The 14,955-nt window shown below is 41.6% G+C and overlaps 1 protein-coding gene across 1 annotated transcript; it reads left to right on the top strand.

The window, feature by feature from the left end:
* Positions 1-684: 684 nt before the first annotated feature.
* On the top strand, positions 685-14,424 carry atxn1l (ataxin 1-like). The gene is made up of 3 exons (XM_078248862.1): positions 685-807; positions 5,361-6,577; positions 7,924-14,424. Exons 2-3 carry the CDS (start codon positions 5,483-5,485, stop codon positions 9,382-9,384), a joined length of 2,556 nt encoding a protein of 851 aa, XP_078104988.1. The 5' UTR covers positions 685-807; positions 5,361-5,482; the 3' UTR covers positions 9,385-14,424.
* The last annotated feature ends 531 nt before the right edge of the window (positions 14,425-14,955 follow it).

The following is a 14,955-nucleotide window of genomic DNA, read 5'->3' as shown; positions in this document are numbered from 1 at the left end:
AATGGTCATGTACAAAAAGGCTACAAACATGAAATGCTAAGTCAATATGTGACATATATATGATATGATTTTATCGTAATTAAAAAGATAACACCAGGAGGTTTTCAGAAATGACATTTCAAGAACATTTACAGAAGAAGGCTAAAGATGCAGATGTATGAAACCATGTCATATAATCCCTTTAGTGCTCCAGCTTCCCCTACTGCACAACATTTTAGAATGTACATTTGATGCACACGAAAGATCCATGCTTTTTATAATTTTGTTTTATTACCGTTGCGTTTTGTGTAAATTGGGAAAGATCTATTATTTTTGTAGGCTATATCTTTCTGCTAGAAAAGCACATGGTCTGTGAGTTAACTAAAAAGACCCCTAGTACTTTTATTTTCTTATTAGTTGTTTTGTTGTTTATATTGTCTCTACCTCAAAGCTGTCAACACTTTCTTATGACAAATAATTATTAAAAAAAAACATGGTCTCGTTAGTTTCTGTTAAAATGGCATCCAGAGTATTATATATGTGTTTAGTTGAATTTAGGTTGGACAAAAAAGTAAAGCGTAACCGTATTTTGCTGATTTACGTCTTGGTGTACGTGCCATTGTTATTATACATCCATGGTACGTGCTGGACATTTGTGCATCATGCATGAAAAAACAGGAAATTGAATAAACGTGGTGACGTCATTGGTGAGCGCCTCTGCTGGCCTTCGAAATGGGCTCGACTCCTTAGCCTTGATTTCTTCAATTGTCCCTCCGCATATCAACTTTTTTTAAATTAAGAAACGCCTGTTCGCGATGACATTTGGAGGTAAGTCCACAAAACAGAGCTATCTTTGATAGTCTCATTTCTGCGCATTTTCAAGTTGTTTGTAAGCAGATGTGAGTCGAGCAGGACTTGAGTCAGTTCATGTAGCTAGCTAGCTGTGTGGCTAACTAGCCGGAACCTCTGGGCTGGTGCCCACTGATAAATTATAGTAATAATTAAATTGCCGCATAAACCATTATCTGTCATTTGAGCTCACCATCTACGTTTAGTGTTCTTGTGCGAAGTGTCATGCTGTCACTTTCCTGTGTTTACGGGAAAAAGATGACTCCAAGTTGCGAGCTAACTTTAGCCAAGTCAGCCACTAAGCTATCTAGCTAACGGTAAACACTTTTTAAACACATTTTACAGTATATGGGTTACTCTGAAGTGAAGTGTAGTGTCAACTGGAAGAAAACTCTGACTGATAACTACATGTATAAAGCAGAGGGTTCATATCTAGTGGCGTTCAGGGGTTTGTTTCAGGAAGCAGCTTTACTGACTTTTCTGGACAACCGTGCTTAGTGAAACCAGGAACCCACTCGAGTCTGTATCATGGAGTGATTACAAGTAGAGATGCACCGATTACAACTTTCTAGGCCGATTCCGATTTCCGATTTTCTTTGAATTTGACCAGCCAATACCGATTTTAGCCGATTCCGATTTCATTTTTTCTAACCACTTTACAGCACACACAAATATTTATTTTCTATCTTTTCTTTAATAGAAAATGTTATATTTTTGCATAGAACAATTTTTAAATAGATAATTGATCGCTATAAAATAGAACTATATAAATTACTCCTGGTGTGGGAAATTAACACACATCTAAAGTGCAATGTTATGGAAGAACCATTTCCTTCTTTTCACATCCAATAACCAACTAAAAAAATGTGATATATTTAGCAAACTAAACTTCTGTATGTATGAAAACAGGTAATGGCAATAAAATAATATAAAAATAACAAATAAAAATAAAATAAATATAGCCTTGCAGTATAAAGATATTTCTCAAAACACACACACAGGCCTGTTTGAACATCAACAGTAACGTTACCTAAACAGCGTGTAGTTCCTTTTTTTTTAGCAAGTTTGCTTTATGTGTCATTGTGCATAAATATGAACACTACCGTTGCTGTCAATGGGCTTATCTGCTAACGTTAGCTACCGACAGTTACCTCGGAACAATCCAGCAAATAGACGGTAGGCTACCCTAGAGTGCCGTTACCTGAAACAGATGATTTAACCGCTCATTTTACACACAGTTTAACAACAAAACTAAACTCTTTAAAGATTACTATGTTTTTAATGTTGGTTTTAAGCGGTATGCACCCCCACTAACCTGGAAAGCGTTTTAAACAGTGTTGAAGGAATACAGCGTCTCTTTTTTTTTTTTTTTCTCCTACAGCCAGCAGGGCGTCAGAGGCAGAGGGACCACACAGCGTTTGCTAACGTTAGCTTCTTGTCTCATCTGGGGTCTGATAAAGTCATCAAAGTCAGTGTGCCCAACGCTATTTTCCGATAAACTGTAGCTGTCATATTTCAAGGGACCCGCGTGAGTGCGGTTTTCATGTTCCAGTTTTTCAGCCTCGGAGGGGAGAGAGAGCGGCTGACTGTTCGAGCCGTGTATAATTACGACTTTATGACATTTCATAAACAGCTGATTGAGCGGCAGTACGCCGCTGCTACATGCATACAGCGAAAACCCTGCATGTGCACGTGTGATGTTGCTGTTGCGCGATGTAAATCATGAGGCGCCCGAGTGCATTTGACCGGCATAAAATCGGCATATGTCAGTCTGACTGGCAGGTCATGGCCGATGACATGAAAATCGGCCAATTCCGGTCACCGGCCGGTCAATCGGTGCATCTCTAATTACAAGAGAGGCACATTTCAGCAACAGGGTAGTTTAAAGTGCTTTAGATAAAACATTAAATGGCAATTAAAAACAAGAGAATAGAAAATAAAAATAAGCTAAATAGAATAGGACAGGTATAAAATACAAGAACAAAGTTACACTACAGTGTAAGAAATGAACAATTACTTGATTTAAAAAAAAAATTAAAAAAAATGGCTGCGTCAAACAGGTAAGTCCTCAGTCTGGATTTAAAAGAACAGAGTTGCAGCGGACCTGCAGTTTTCGGGGAGTTTTTTTTCCAGATATGTGGTGCATGAAAACTGAACGCTGCTTCTCCATGTTTAGTGGACAGAAAGCAGACCAGCCCCAGACGACCTGAGAGGTCTGGATGGTTCATAATGTAGCAGAAGATCAGAAATGCATTTTGGCCCGAGGCCATTCAGTGCTTATAAACCAAAGAGAGATACGAGATACTTTAATTGTGACTGTACTGTACAATGAGATGTTGTTTGAAGCCTGTATATGTCCAATTAAGGATAAAAACGGTGAAGTATAACCCTGAGTATAAGATACAAAATAGAAAATATAACAAAATAAAAACTGTGCCGACACAGAATAAAATGTCCAGTACTGGAAGCAACTGGAGCCAGTAATGCAGCATGTTTTGAGAGTTATTGCATACTTGATTGATGTAAAAAAAACAAAAAACGCCAGACGTTCCAAGTTTAATTATTTTTTTTTTTTTGAGGCATTTCCACCTTTAATGGACAGGACAGCTAGGTGAGAAAGGGGAGAGAGAGGGGGAAGACATGCAGGAAATCGTCACAGGTCGGACTCGAACCCTGGACCTCTGCGTCGAGGCATAAACCTCTATGTATATGTGCGCCTGCTCTACCAACTGAGCCAACCCGGCCACATTCCAAGTTTAATTAATGATAAATAAGCAAACCTGCTGCTTGAAACGTGTCCAATAAATTACCTTAGGACTTAGTGGATCAGTCACAGCTGTACTGCAGCATGTTTTTCATTTTTATGTTGGAATAGAATGAATTTTATGCAAAACCAAGAAGAAATGGTGTCAGTGGTCAGACATGATTTTGCTAGATAGTTGTAGGGTGCTATAGCAGTGGATGTGTGGATCTACATACTGTATGTGTGAGTTCAGTGTAACTAATATGCAGTTTACTTGTACCTACTACTTTCTTTTTACATTTTTTACTTTTTAGAATTTCATGATGAACCACATCTTAGCTTTTTACATTGCATAAGGAAAAGCCGACATGCGCTTGTCACCATTGCACATTTTTGATAATTCCGATGTTGGGGTCTTATGAAGCATGCTGGAAAAGCCCATGGTGTTTAAACCTCCGGTGGGCATGTCATTTAAACTCATGCTCTCCAATTTAAGACTTGTTCAAACTCACAGAACTTTTTAAATCCTAGTTAAGACTTTAACATTTTCAAATACACCAAATAGGCCTATGTCTGAATTGGCTGAATTTAGAATCTAAAGAAAAATCTAAATTTGATGGAATTAAACCATCATATTATGTAAACATTGTACAGCGTAAAAAATAAGTTGATCAAACTCCTAAATAATTATGATACTGTCAGTGTGAAATAAGGTTTTTCCATCCTCCCAAATAAAAACAAATTAATGGATATAAAGGAGTCAAGGTATGTGAATGATGGGTAGGAATCACAGGTCTGATGGACGACTCGTATGATACTATGACAAAATGTTGCCCTTGATTACAATTAATCACTGCACAAGAAATTCTGCAGTATGTGTTATATTGCAAGACTTTTTCCACAATATATTATTCAGTGTAACTATAGGGAAAACAAACCAAAAGCAATAAAGCACATATTGTCATAACTGTTTAATGGAGTTCTTTCAGTTTGAGAGGTGGCTGTAATGACATGGTGTGTGCTAAAGTGCATGTAGTCAGACGTTTCACACTTGGCAACATAAACTTCTTGCTCCCTTGTACCTCTCTCAGGGAGTCATCCGTCAAATGTCGAACAGCCAAAAAGCCGAACAGTTCAGTGTTCAAGTATGTTCTGTAAAGGGACACAGACTAACTCAACAAAATGAGGATCGTTCTAAGTATCTTTTATCTTGGGCAGATGAGGTTTGTATTAGGGCCTGTCTAATGGTTTATTTTTCAAAGAAACAACATTCTCCATCAATTTCTGTCTTTACAGTGACTATGCTATGAGTGTAGCAGCACCATTAAAGCTATAGTGCGTAGTTTCTGTCGCCCCCATGAACAATTCTAAGTAATGACAACAACAACACTGTCGGTGCTTCCACATGACGCAAGCCTTCGGTGATCCTGCACCACCTCCACCCCTCCTCCAGCCAGTTGCTAGTTGCATCACTCAAAGCTGCTGCGCGCGAATGTCGCCGGACTATACCATTTTGTAAACATAGCCATACTGAGAAATACAGAGAGTATTATAGTATTATTGTTGTATCAACTCATTTGCCAATGGCTTGAATGTAACAGACATTTATAAATATGAAATAGTCACGCACTATAGCTTTAATGCTTTCTATCCTGAAACTATTGATCGTATCACTATCGTTTTCATCTAACTCGACATGTATATTAATCATTTTAGCGCCATGGTGATGGGAAAATATGCAACCTTTAATTGTGCTTATAGATCCTTTGCCTTTTGTTCTTTGTTCCAGGAGAATTGGCAGACAAGGTCAGCCAGGTGATTTCACAACTGGTTCCTGTGCGGGCTGACTGGCTCGCAAGTTTCAGTTCCTGTGCAGTACAGTAAAGCCACTCGCTTGGTCAGAGGATTGCAATGAAACAAGCTCAGGAGCGGAACCAGGAGTGCCTGCCTCCTAAGAAGAGGGACCTCCTAGTTAGTAACAGCAGTGGAGCTGGAGGGACAGTAGGAGTTGGGGCTGCTGGAGGAGGAGGAGGAGGAGGAGGAGGAGGTGGTGGTAGTAGTGGTGGTGGCAGTAGTAGTGGTGGTGGTGGTGGTGGTATTGGAGAAGATGAAGTGGTGTCCATCCAGAACTCTGCGGCCAACAGTGACACTCAAGGAGGGACCCCATCTGGAGAGTGGCTGCGTGCTCAGCCAGGGCTTCATTATGGAGTGGATAATTCTGATGGCATACCAGCAGTGCCAGTTGACCAGTACGGTATGCTCTACAAAGTGGCTCTTCCATCTGTTACCTACTCGCCTACTAGTCTTCACCCAGTGTTAAGCCACATCTCTCCAGCCTACACTGTACACTCTCCTCTCCTGCAGCATCCAGGCCTTTCCTATCCTCCTCTTGGGTATGCCCAGATCCCTCATTCCTCTCTCCAGTTTGTTAGTTCCCCTTATGCAGCGGTACCTTACGCTCTAACCCCTGGCTTTGTCCCGGGATCATTAATCTCTCCCTCAGGCACCATTCCTCAGCCCCATGCTGTGTCCCACCTTGTTCCCTATCCATCGGTCATACAGGAAGGTGTTGTTTCCCCACCTCCCCAGGCCCAGGTAGCTGCTCATACCTTTGCCAAAGTTGCCGTATCCAGCGGTGTACCGCTGATGCTGCCTTCAGAGCAAGCTGCCCAGCAGCACCTTGGTACACTAGGAGTAATGCCCGCAACAGAGCTCAGCTCTCGAGGGTTGTCTGTCTTCTATCACCCTCAGGGCGCCAGGGCTGCCTCCAGAGACCCACACAGTGCCCAGCAGGAGAATGAACCAGAGATGAATGGAGGTGATAAAGAGCAGGGAGCTAGGGAGGTTGTACTTGATTCAGCCTACACTGCCAGAAATACACGTCTGCTGCAGGTAGCATCCAACTGTGCAGCCCAGGAATATAGCCAAGACAGAGGCCTGCTGAACCGAAGGCTGGAAGAGAGGAGCTCACCTGGCCAGCGCAGCACTCCAGACAGCGACCTGGAGGTAAGATACACTGATGGCCTCCTAATTTGACTTTTGACTCCTGGTAATCTCTATTCCCAAATTCTTACTTTTAGCCGATAAACGGGTGATAGAAACATATAAATGCAAACCCTTTATCTTGGTAAGGGATTAAAGACAACCCAATAAACACTTCTAAATACACAGGGGGCAGATAATATATATGATTTTCCTTCTCCCTGCTCCTTTTCGATCATGGAATGTGTATAATATTATATTGCAGCTCATGTTTTATGAACGATGTTAAAATTTGAGATGGAGAAACCAGATTACCCTTATTTACTTTCTAAAACATTTTTTGAGTGTGCACATGTAGATGAAAATACCCCAGATAAGGGAAGAAGTATCAATAGATACAAAGAAAATCATCATCATTCAACATTGCAAGCAGCAGCATGACTAAAGGGTGATATTTACAATCCTCATGTTGATTAAGAAAACATTTTTTTTCTTTATAGGATTTATAGAGACCGAAATACTTCAACACAATGAAAAATAACACTAACAAGTAACTATTATCAAATGCTTTTTATTAGTGTAATAATAATCTGAGTTTGGTTTTTGAAATTTCAGTGGCTGTGGCACTCTAAAATTAACACGTAAAATGTAGTCTTAACTTCCTTCCTTTTTATTGTGTGCTGTGGGTCTGTAGGTAATTGGGCATCACTCACAGCCACAATTGCCACTTTGTGCTGTTATCTGTGGTTGCATGGAGATGCTCAGTGAAGCCCTCAGTACTTATTTTGTGATGGTGTGAAGGGAAATGAATGTTGATTCCTAAATAAGTCAAATTGTTTTCGTCCTGGTTTGTGCTGGCTGGCATGGTTAACGGCAAAGTACTTATTTCAATCAACCAAATAGGGAGAAATGCTAACAATACCAAATAATAATAATAAACCCAGAATGCCATTTTTCATTTTTAGCTGCAAAAAAGGACGTCAACATGCTATAAATGGCCTCTATATGGTTTACATGTGCCCACCTATTTGGGTAGTCAAAATTTTTCTGTTGTCTCCCTTTTCTGAAAAAACAAATCTTCCTGTCTGTTAGAAAAGCTGATGAGAAGAGCGATGTTAAGGCATATCACGCATCATTAGAAATTGTGCGTTGGAGTGAGTTTGAGGCTCGAAGGATGAGATGGTTAAAATATATTTATTTACTGAGCTACACGGATATTTCATACTTGCATGCTGTAATTCAGGCTGCTGCGGTAGGAAAACATTTGGCTGTCTTGTTGGAAGTTGTCACAAGCCATTTATAAATGTTGTGTGTTTCAGCAAAATTAAAAGTTTTCTGATTAACACTTAATTCTTTTAATCAACTTCCAGGTACAGCATGTGGTTGGTCGTTTTGCTTCCTCTAGCCAAGGTGGAGTGCGGAAAGAGGTGTCCTTTGCTCCCTTGAACCTCTCTCAGGGGGCCCAGAGAACCAGAGATGTTCATGGAGAGTCCGGCCGGACTGCGTACGCGGCCCAGACTGTGAGTTACAATGATCCCAGAGTCTCCGGTCTCCAGCAGCAAACAGGACAACCAGGCCATGCTGTCATGCTTGCTAACGGGCAACCAGTTCTTATTCCCTTGGAGTATCACCTGCAGCATCAGCCCCAACCACAACAGCAACACTACCCAGGACAGGCTAATGATGCCTCATCCAGCCATGCCTCTACCACCATGGCCTCCCCTAACCCAAGCTTTAAAGCCTCGGACTCTTCAGCTAGAGTGTGCCTCCTTGAAAGGGCGGAGTTGACCACAGCTCAGCAGCAGCTCCCCCAGCAGCCTCCTGTCCAGCCTACAGCAGATGTGACTCAGGCCTTAGCTTCAAGCCTTGCTCCTGCCTCAACTCCCTCCAACCCGTCACACTTCATGAAGGGAGCCATTATCCAGCTGGCCACTGGGGAACTGAAGCGTGTGGAGGATCTGCAGACTCAGGACTTTGTGCGGAGCGCTGAGGTGAGTGGGGGGCTCAAGATTGACTCCAGCATGGTGGTGGACATCCGTGCCAGCCAGCAAAGACCAGGCCTTGTGTCGCTTCACTTCACTGTGGGGGAGCAGCAGAGCAAAGTGACCATCGATGTGCCCCCGGAGCACCCCTTTTTTGTGTTCGGGCAGGGCTGGTCGTCCTGCAGCCCTGAGCGCACAGCCCAGCTCTACGGCTTGGCCTGCCATCATCTGCAAGTAGGAGACGTGTGTGTGTCCATCACCCTGCAGCAGCAGCTTCAGCCACAGCAGCAGAAACAACCACAGCACCATCATTCACAGCAGCAACAGCAACAACAACAACAACAACAACAACAGCAGCAGCAGAACCTGTCCAGGACTTTGAGCAAAACCAACGCTACACCAGGACCTGGTCACCAGCTCATGGGGCCCCCTGCCCCTCAGCAGTCACGGCCTCCGTCTCATATCAGGCTAGACCGCATCCACAGAGAGAGACAGAGGGATGGGGAAAAAGATGCACTTGATAAGGAGGAAGCCACACATTTAGGGATTGTTGGGCACCCTGAGACGCCCATCAGACCAAGTAGGACCTCAGCAGAGCATCCAAGGAGCCAGAGCAGTTACCACTTGCACACAGAGGGCTCTGCTTTTGCAGGGGCAGGGACTGGAGCAATGCAGGCTGCGCTAGGTGCTTCTCAGAGGCGCTGGTCCTCACCTGGCCTCCAAAGATACAGTATGAAGGGAGACGAAGGGCCACGCCCTCAATTAAGCACCTCCGGCCACACAAGGCTTTCTTTCATCCCCCAGGAGGTCAAACTGTCCATTGAGGGGCGCTCTAATGCAGGGAAGTAGCATCACATTTGGTAGCAACTATAGAATAGACTGCCACGAGTAAGAATGAGTCTGACAAGGAGAGAAAGAGGGAAAAAAAAGAGTGCGAATGTAGCCTCAGAATGTATGAGATTTTGCACACCTAAAATATACAAAAATCTTTGTCTATCTGGTGAGAAGTTTTGGTATGGTTTGGTTGTCACTCAGCCAAAGAATACAAGCCTGTGGATTCACAGCCAGCTGAGGTCTGACAGGGACAGCTGAGTAGAACGTATGTAGCGGATGAAATGCCTACTATAGTCCTTGCACACTGCATTTCTCTTCCTCCCTCCTTTGTCGCCACTTCCTCATACCTATGCTTGGAGGTTACCATCGCATTCAGAACACTCTTGCTTCTTTTTTGACCAAACCATCTCTTTGAAAGACCAAGGACTACGAAGAATGTGTTTGTAGCACAGTGAAGCTACCCACTCTGCAGGTTCTGATGTATTTAAAAGAGCCCAGCCAGTGGTTTTTTATCTCCTCTATTCTTAAGATCCTGTTTCCTTCAAAAGCATTTGCCCAAAAAAGAGTGGAGTTGCTGACATCAGCAACTGCGGTGATGTTGGCAATGTTTGGGCTAACTGTTGGTTTATGTTACATTATGCTTCTCTGGCAGGAGTCTTCTGCTGTCAGCAGGCGTACTCTGGTACTCTGGCCGGTCTGCAAAGAATAGGATCCTCTCTCAGGCCAGGTGTGGCACGTCCCACTTGTCTTCAACAATCAAAATGGTGATAAATCAATCAGTGTGTCTGTTCAGCAATCAGTTTTCACACAAAAAAAAAAAATTCTGCTCATGCCCTTTGGTTTAGGCTGAGGGCCCTAACGTGTGTGTGTGTGTGTTTGCATACATGATTGGAATAATGCTTTGTTCTCTATGATAACTAGAGATATCTTGCATTCCAGTATCCTCAGTGGGAATATCCATCACTTAGTGTTTAATTTTTTCTCCTTAGAGAATCACTTCATCCTGAGCGACACCCTCCCTCCTCCTCACTATACCTCAAAGCTTTCCCGAACCAGACTGGTGACTTTTAATGCAATTTTAAATGATATAATTAACGTAGGAGGCACTGGCTGGTCGTCATCAAAGCTACCTGTGGGAATGAGACATTACCCTGTCACATCAGTGGCTGCAGGCCAATTTAGCCTAAAGGCTCTGACACACCAACCCGACGGCCGACCCGTCGGCAGAAAAGGCAGTTGGACTGATCAGTCGGCTCCCGTCTCTCAAAAAAGTGCCTCGGAACGCACCGTAGCGACGCCGACTTGAGCGTACGAGTCAAGGGCTAGCACTCCACCAATCAGATTGGTCATTGAGTCCACAAGTCAAATCGGCCAAAATGGATGCCGACGGCTCCTCCGACTAACGACGGCACGGAACACACCGAACAGACTCGAGTCACCGACCTCGCCCGACTGTCCGACGGCCGATAATCGGGTTGATGTGTCCGAGCCTTAAAACCCCAGAGGAGTGGAATGGCCTTGTTGTTTGCCTTGTAGAGAGAAACCCTGCGTGCGAGTGAGTCAGTGACCAGGTGTTCTCTTTGTCCTTGTTACTTTCTGCTCAGTTATCAAATTAAAGCAATAGTTCTTTTAACAGCATGCGGCTGTACTGCCCCCCCCCAGGAGTCTCTCGTCGTCGGCTGTTTTATATCTCTGAGGTGTGAGATCTGACCCTCTTTTGACCCTGACCTTTAAAGGTGATGCACTATTTTGGTGTTTGTTTCATTGATTCTTCAGTATTTCTACACAAGCAACGCATGATAAATTTCTCAAGAAATCATTGTAGATGAAACCGCTTCTCTTTGATTCTCCATCTCACTGATGATATTTAATCTTTTACTCAAGTGCATCTCCAAGAAAGGCTTGACTCTAATTACGCTGTGATCATTATCAAGTCATTTTCTGTTCTTTCTTTTGTTTTACTGTATACGGTCCTTCACTTTTCTACTAGGATATACTTTATCCAGTGGATCTTTTAATTGTCTTGCACATAGAAAATGTCATTGATTTCACACTGACTGAATCACAGTACAGTAGATGTTTTTTTTTTATGAAAGGAATATGTTTGAAGTGTTATTGTTGGTGTTTTGTGATGAGAGACAGAAAATCTGACTTGCATTTTTAACTCTGTTTACAAATTAGCCAAGATGAATGCTGCAGTTTCGTCCTAACAGATTTTCATCCTGGTTACTGAAAATCAAAAATCAAAAGGGTGAAATTGAAAATAAGTGCAATTAGACCACGCATAAAATCATTCAGAGGTTTATAATCGGACAACATTCCTTAAACGTGGGGTATACTCGCCGCAGCCGAGCTGTCGAGCGCCAGTGTGACGTCATGGGAGCGCCGTAACTGTTTATACTCGCGACACTAGTTGCAGTCTTCTCCTGAACAGAAGCTCGTTCATGCTTCCTGTTTCCACTTTGTCGCACGCCGCTGAAAAAAAATAGTGGTGTGTGCCTTCCGGTCACGCACTCAAAATCCTGGCGCGCCAGCGAGATCTACGTCATTTTGACGTCACATTGGCGCGCGCCAGCACGACTACGGCCTTTAAGCAGACATTCCCATTGAAATTTGTAAATCACACAGCACCAGTTAAATTTTTGTTTTCCTGTCAGATCTTTGGACAAAACATTTGATCACTTTTGAATATTTCATGCATTACCTGTTATATTTCCTTACATTGGATGCGCTCAGACAGGATGGTCGGTCAGTTACATTGTTTTCAATTTTAGTGTCTGACTAATGTGCTGGTGCTGTCCCTCAGCCCCAGACACTGTTGTGTGCCTATCTGTCCTCTTCAACTGTCTTAACTTCTAGCTCACGGAGTATACAGCCCGACCCTCTGTCACCGAGTCACCTGAAATGGGTCTAGTAGACTCTCATCCTCTGGTACTGTCATTATGAGCAGCTTTAAAGGATGGTTTAATGTTTTTTTTCAAGTCTGTCTTAAAACAATTCTCACATGCCCATAAACAGTTAATCGGTCACTGTAATCATTCCTCCTGTCCATACTGGTTGTATAAAGATTCCTTCCTGATGCTATTCCAATGTCAAACATTTTGTCCCCCATCCCATCACTTGAACTGTAATCGCATTAAAAAGGGATCTCTTAACGGCCAGTATGGACAGAAGGACTGCCCTATCTTGCAATGTTAATGAAAGTAAAAAAAATTATTCTTGATTCAGATCCGCTCCAAAATATAATGTGTTCTTCCTTGGCCCATGCTACACCCTTCCACTAAGTTTCATGAAAATCAGGCCAGTAGTTTTTTTGCAATTCTGCTGACAAACCGAACCGAGAACATTACCTCCTTGGCGGAGTTTAACTTTTTCAATGTACATATGGAATTAGTATTGTATTAAGATACTTGGAAAAAATGTGAACCTGTCCTTTTAAAATGCTTTGCAATCGGAGTTTCAGAAAATAATACTTCTTACCATCAGAAGCTCACCACATTGAGTCTTTTTCATGCTGTAAGCAATATACATAATACCTGAAAACATTTCATGTAGTCTTGGCATTTTCTATGCAGTAAACTCAGTATTGTACTCTTGGTTGTCTTAAGTGCAGTAGGGCAGGTTGGGTTGATGCAGTTATTTTACGCTGATGTCTGATTATTGGATTTTTGTCCCCATCTCCCTATGTATAGCACACTGCTGACTCACAGATTAGTAAACTTTTATTGTCTTCTCACGATGCCACACGGTCGGAGCCAAATCATTTGAGATTACTGTCACTCAAATTTCCAAGCCTTTGCCTAGTATTATTTTGGCACGATTACCAAGCCACTTTGACATTGTATTTTGGGTCAAATTGCATTTGATGGGATTTAAATGGTGCAAGCAGTGCCAGATGTGACTTTACCTACCTGTTGATTCACACGGCAAGACCATCCTTCGCTGCCCATGAGCCTTTTTGTTTTTTCCCTCTGCTTTGAGCTGTGCGTTAAGCAGGAAAAGCTCTACTACTTTTACCAAAATGTCCGATGAATCTCATTCACATCACTGATAGTCTGTTGCTGTAAGTAATTGCACTAAATGCCCTTTTACAGTGTTTTGAACTTAAAACTGTTGGTAAATTGAAGAGTTTCAAAAATGTAAAGCACACAAAATCGCAGGTTGTGTGTTTCTGTAGATAGATGTTTTTTTTTTTTGTGTAGATAGCTTTGATGGTGCTTGTCAATAATGCCTTAAATTCTGCTTTGTACAATGTGTGAAATTTAAAACATGGAATGATGCTTCTGGTAGACTTGGTGTTACCTTTTCAGGCTGTACAAGAGCAAATGAGAAATGTCAAAGCTTTGACACTCTTGTCATGCTTATGAAATTCATATTTCTCAAAGGATGACGGTGATTTCTCTTTCATACGGTTCAACCATGAAATCTGCAAGTTTGTGTGGTGTATTTTTTATTTTTTTTTCTTCTTCTTCATTTTATCCGTTACATTTTTAATACTCTTTACGCTCATACCTACCTTTTTTAATTCCTGTTATTTTTTATTTTATTTTTTTTAAATGTGTGGAAGTGAGGAAGCTCTTCTTTGCGCACACACACGCACACATCTGTAGTTTTTATTGTTGCACAAGATCAGTAGTTTTTGTTTTTTTTATCCCTAGAATTAATGCATTGTGTTTGGTGTCTTGTGCTGTGTCCCACAGTTTCTGGTCAACAGAATGTCGGTTTGACTAAATGGAGACAGGCTGCATTAATCAGATAGCTTTCCATTGGTGGTAATGTAATGGTTTATTATGTTTTGTGACGTTGGCAGTGGGGATTTTTACTCCCTATGTGAACTACTTCCTTTTTGATCCCATATTGAACTGCAAAGGTGAATTTAGGATGATTTTAGTGTTGCTGATGTCCAATTAAATCAGGAGAAACAAGCTAAACGGTTAAAAAGTTTTAAAGAAGTCTGTATTTTCAGATTTGATGTTGTACTTTTTTGGCACAAGGTGACTGCTTTTTATGTGATGTGCAACTATCAAAAAAACACAAAAACAGCATCTTTAAAAAGCCTAAATCTGCAAAATATATGCAATGATGTAAATGTAACATTCAATCCTCAAGTATAATCCAGGTTGTATGAACTTTGTATAGTGAGTTTTAATATCTTATGGCCGTACCAATATGTATTGATCTTTTATCAGAAGCCTTACAGTTGTTGACCGAAAGTGCTCCCTTAGATTACCCTTCACCTACCTGACTTTAACAAAGCATTAATATCTCTATTTTGTTGCATTTTTATTTGTACCGTTTTTGAATAAAATAGATTTGTACTGTATATTTGTACCTCTCTGTGAACTACTTAGGGCGGTTTTTGTTTTGCTGTTTTAATTCTATGTACTTTAAGGACACAAAGATATTGTATTTTTATTGTTACAGCTAACTTGGAGACTTTGCATTTATCATGTTTGTTAAGTAAACACAATATAATATATATATATATACACATATATATATATATATATATAAATATAAACTATTATCCAACTTGTGTGACGTGTTTCTTTAGTTGAATTGATGTATCATTTGTTTTTCTTCTCT

The sequence above is a fragment of the Sander vitreus genome, chromosome 1, assembly GCF_031162955.1.
Source record: "Sander vitreus isolate 19-12246 chromosome 1, sanVit1, whole genome shotgun sequence".
Classification (NCBI taxonomy): Eukaryota; Metazoa; Chordata; class Actinopteri; order Perciformes; family Percidae; genus Sander; species Sander vitreus.
The sequence above is the reverse complement of the archived record's forward strand: the minus strand, read 5'-3'. Positions and strand labels throughout refer to the sequence as shown.

Bases quoted from the DNA above. Each gene is read 5' to 3' on its own strand.
- atxn1l (XM_078248862.1), top strand. From the start codon at position 5,483: ATGAAACAAGCTCAGGAGCGGAACCAGGAGTGCCTGCCTCCTAAGAAG. The intron at 6,578-7,923 runs GTAAGATACACT...ATCAACTTCCAG, and splicing joins CTCCAGACAGCGACCTGGAG to GTACAGCATGTGGTTGGTCG.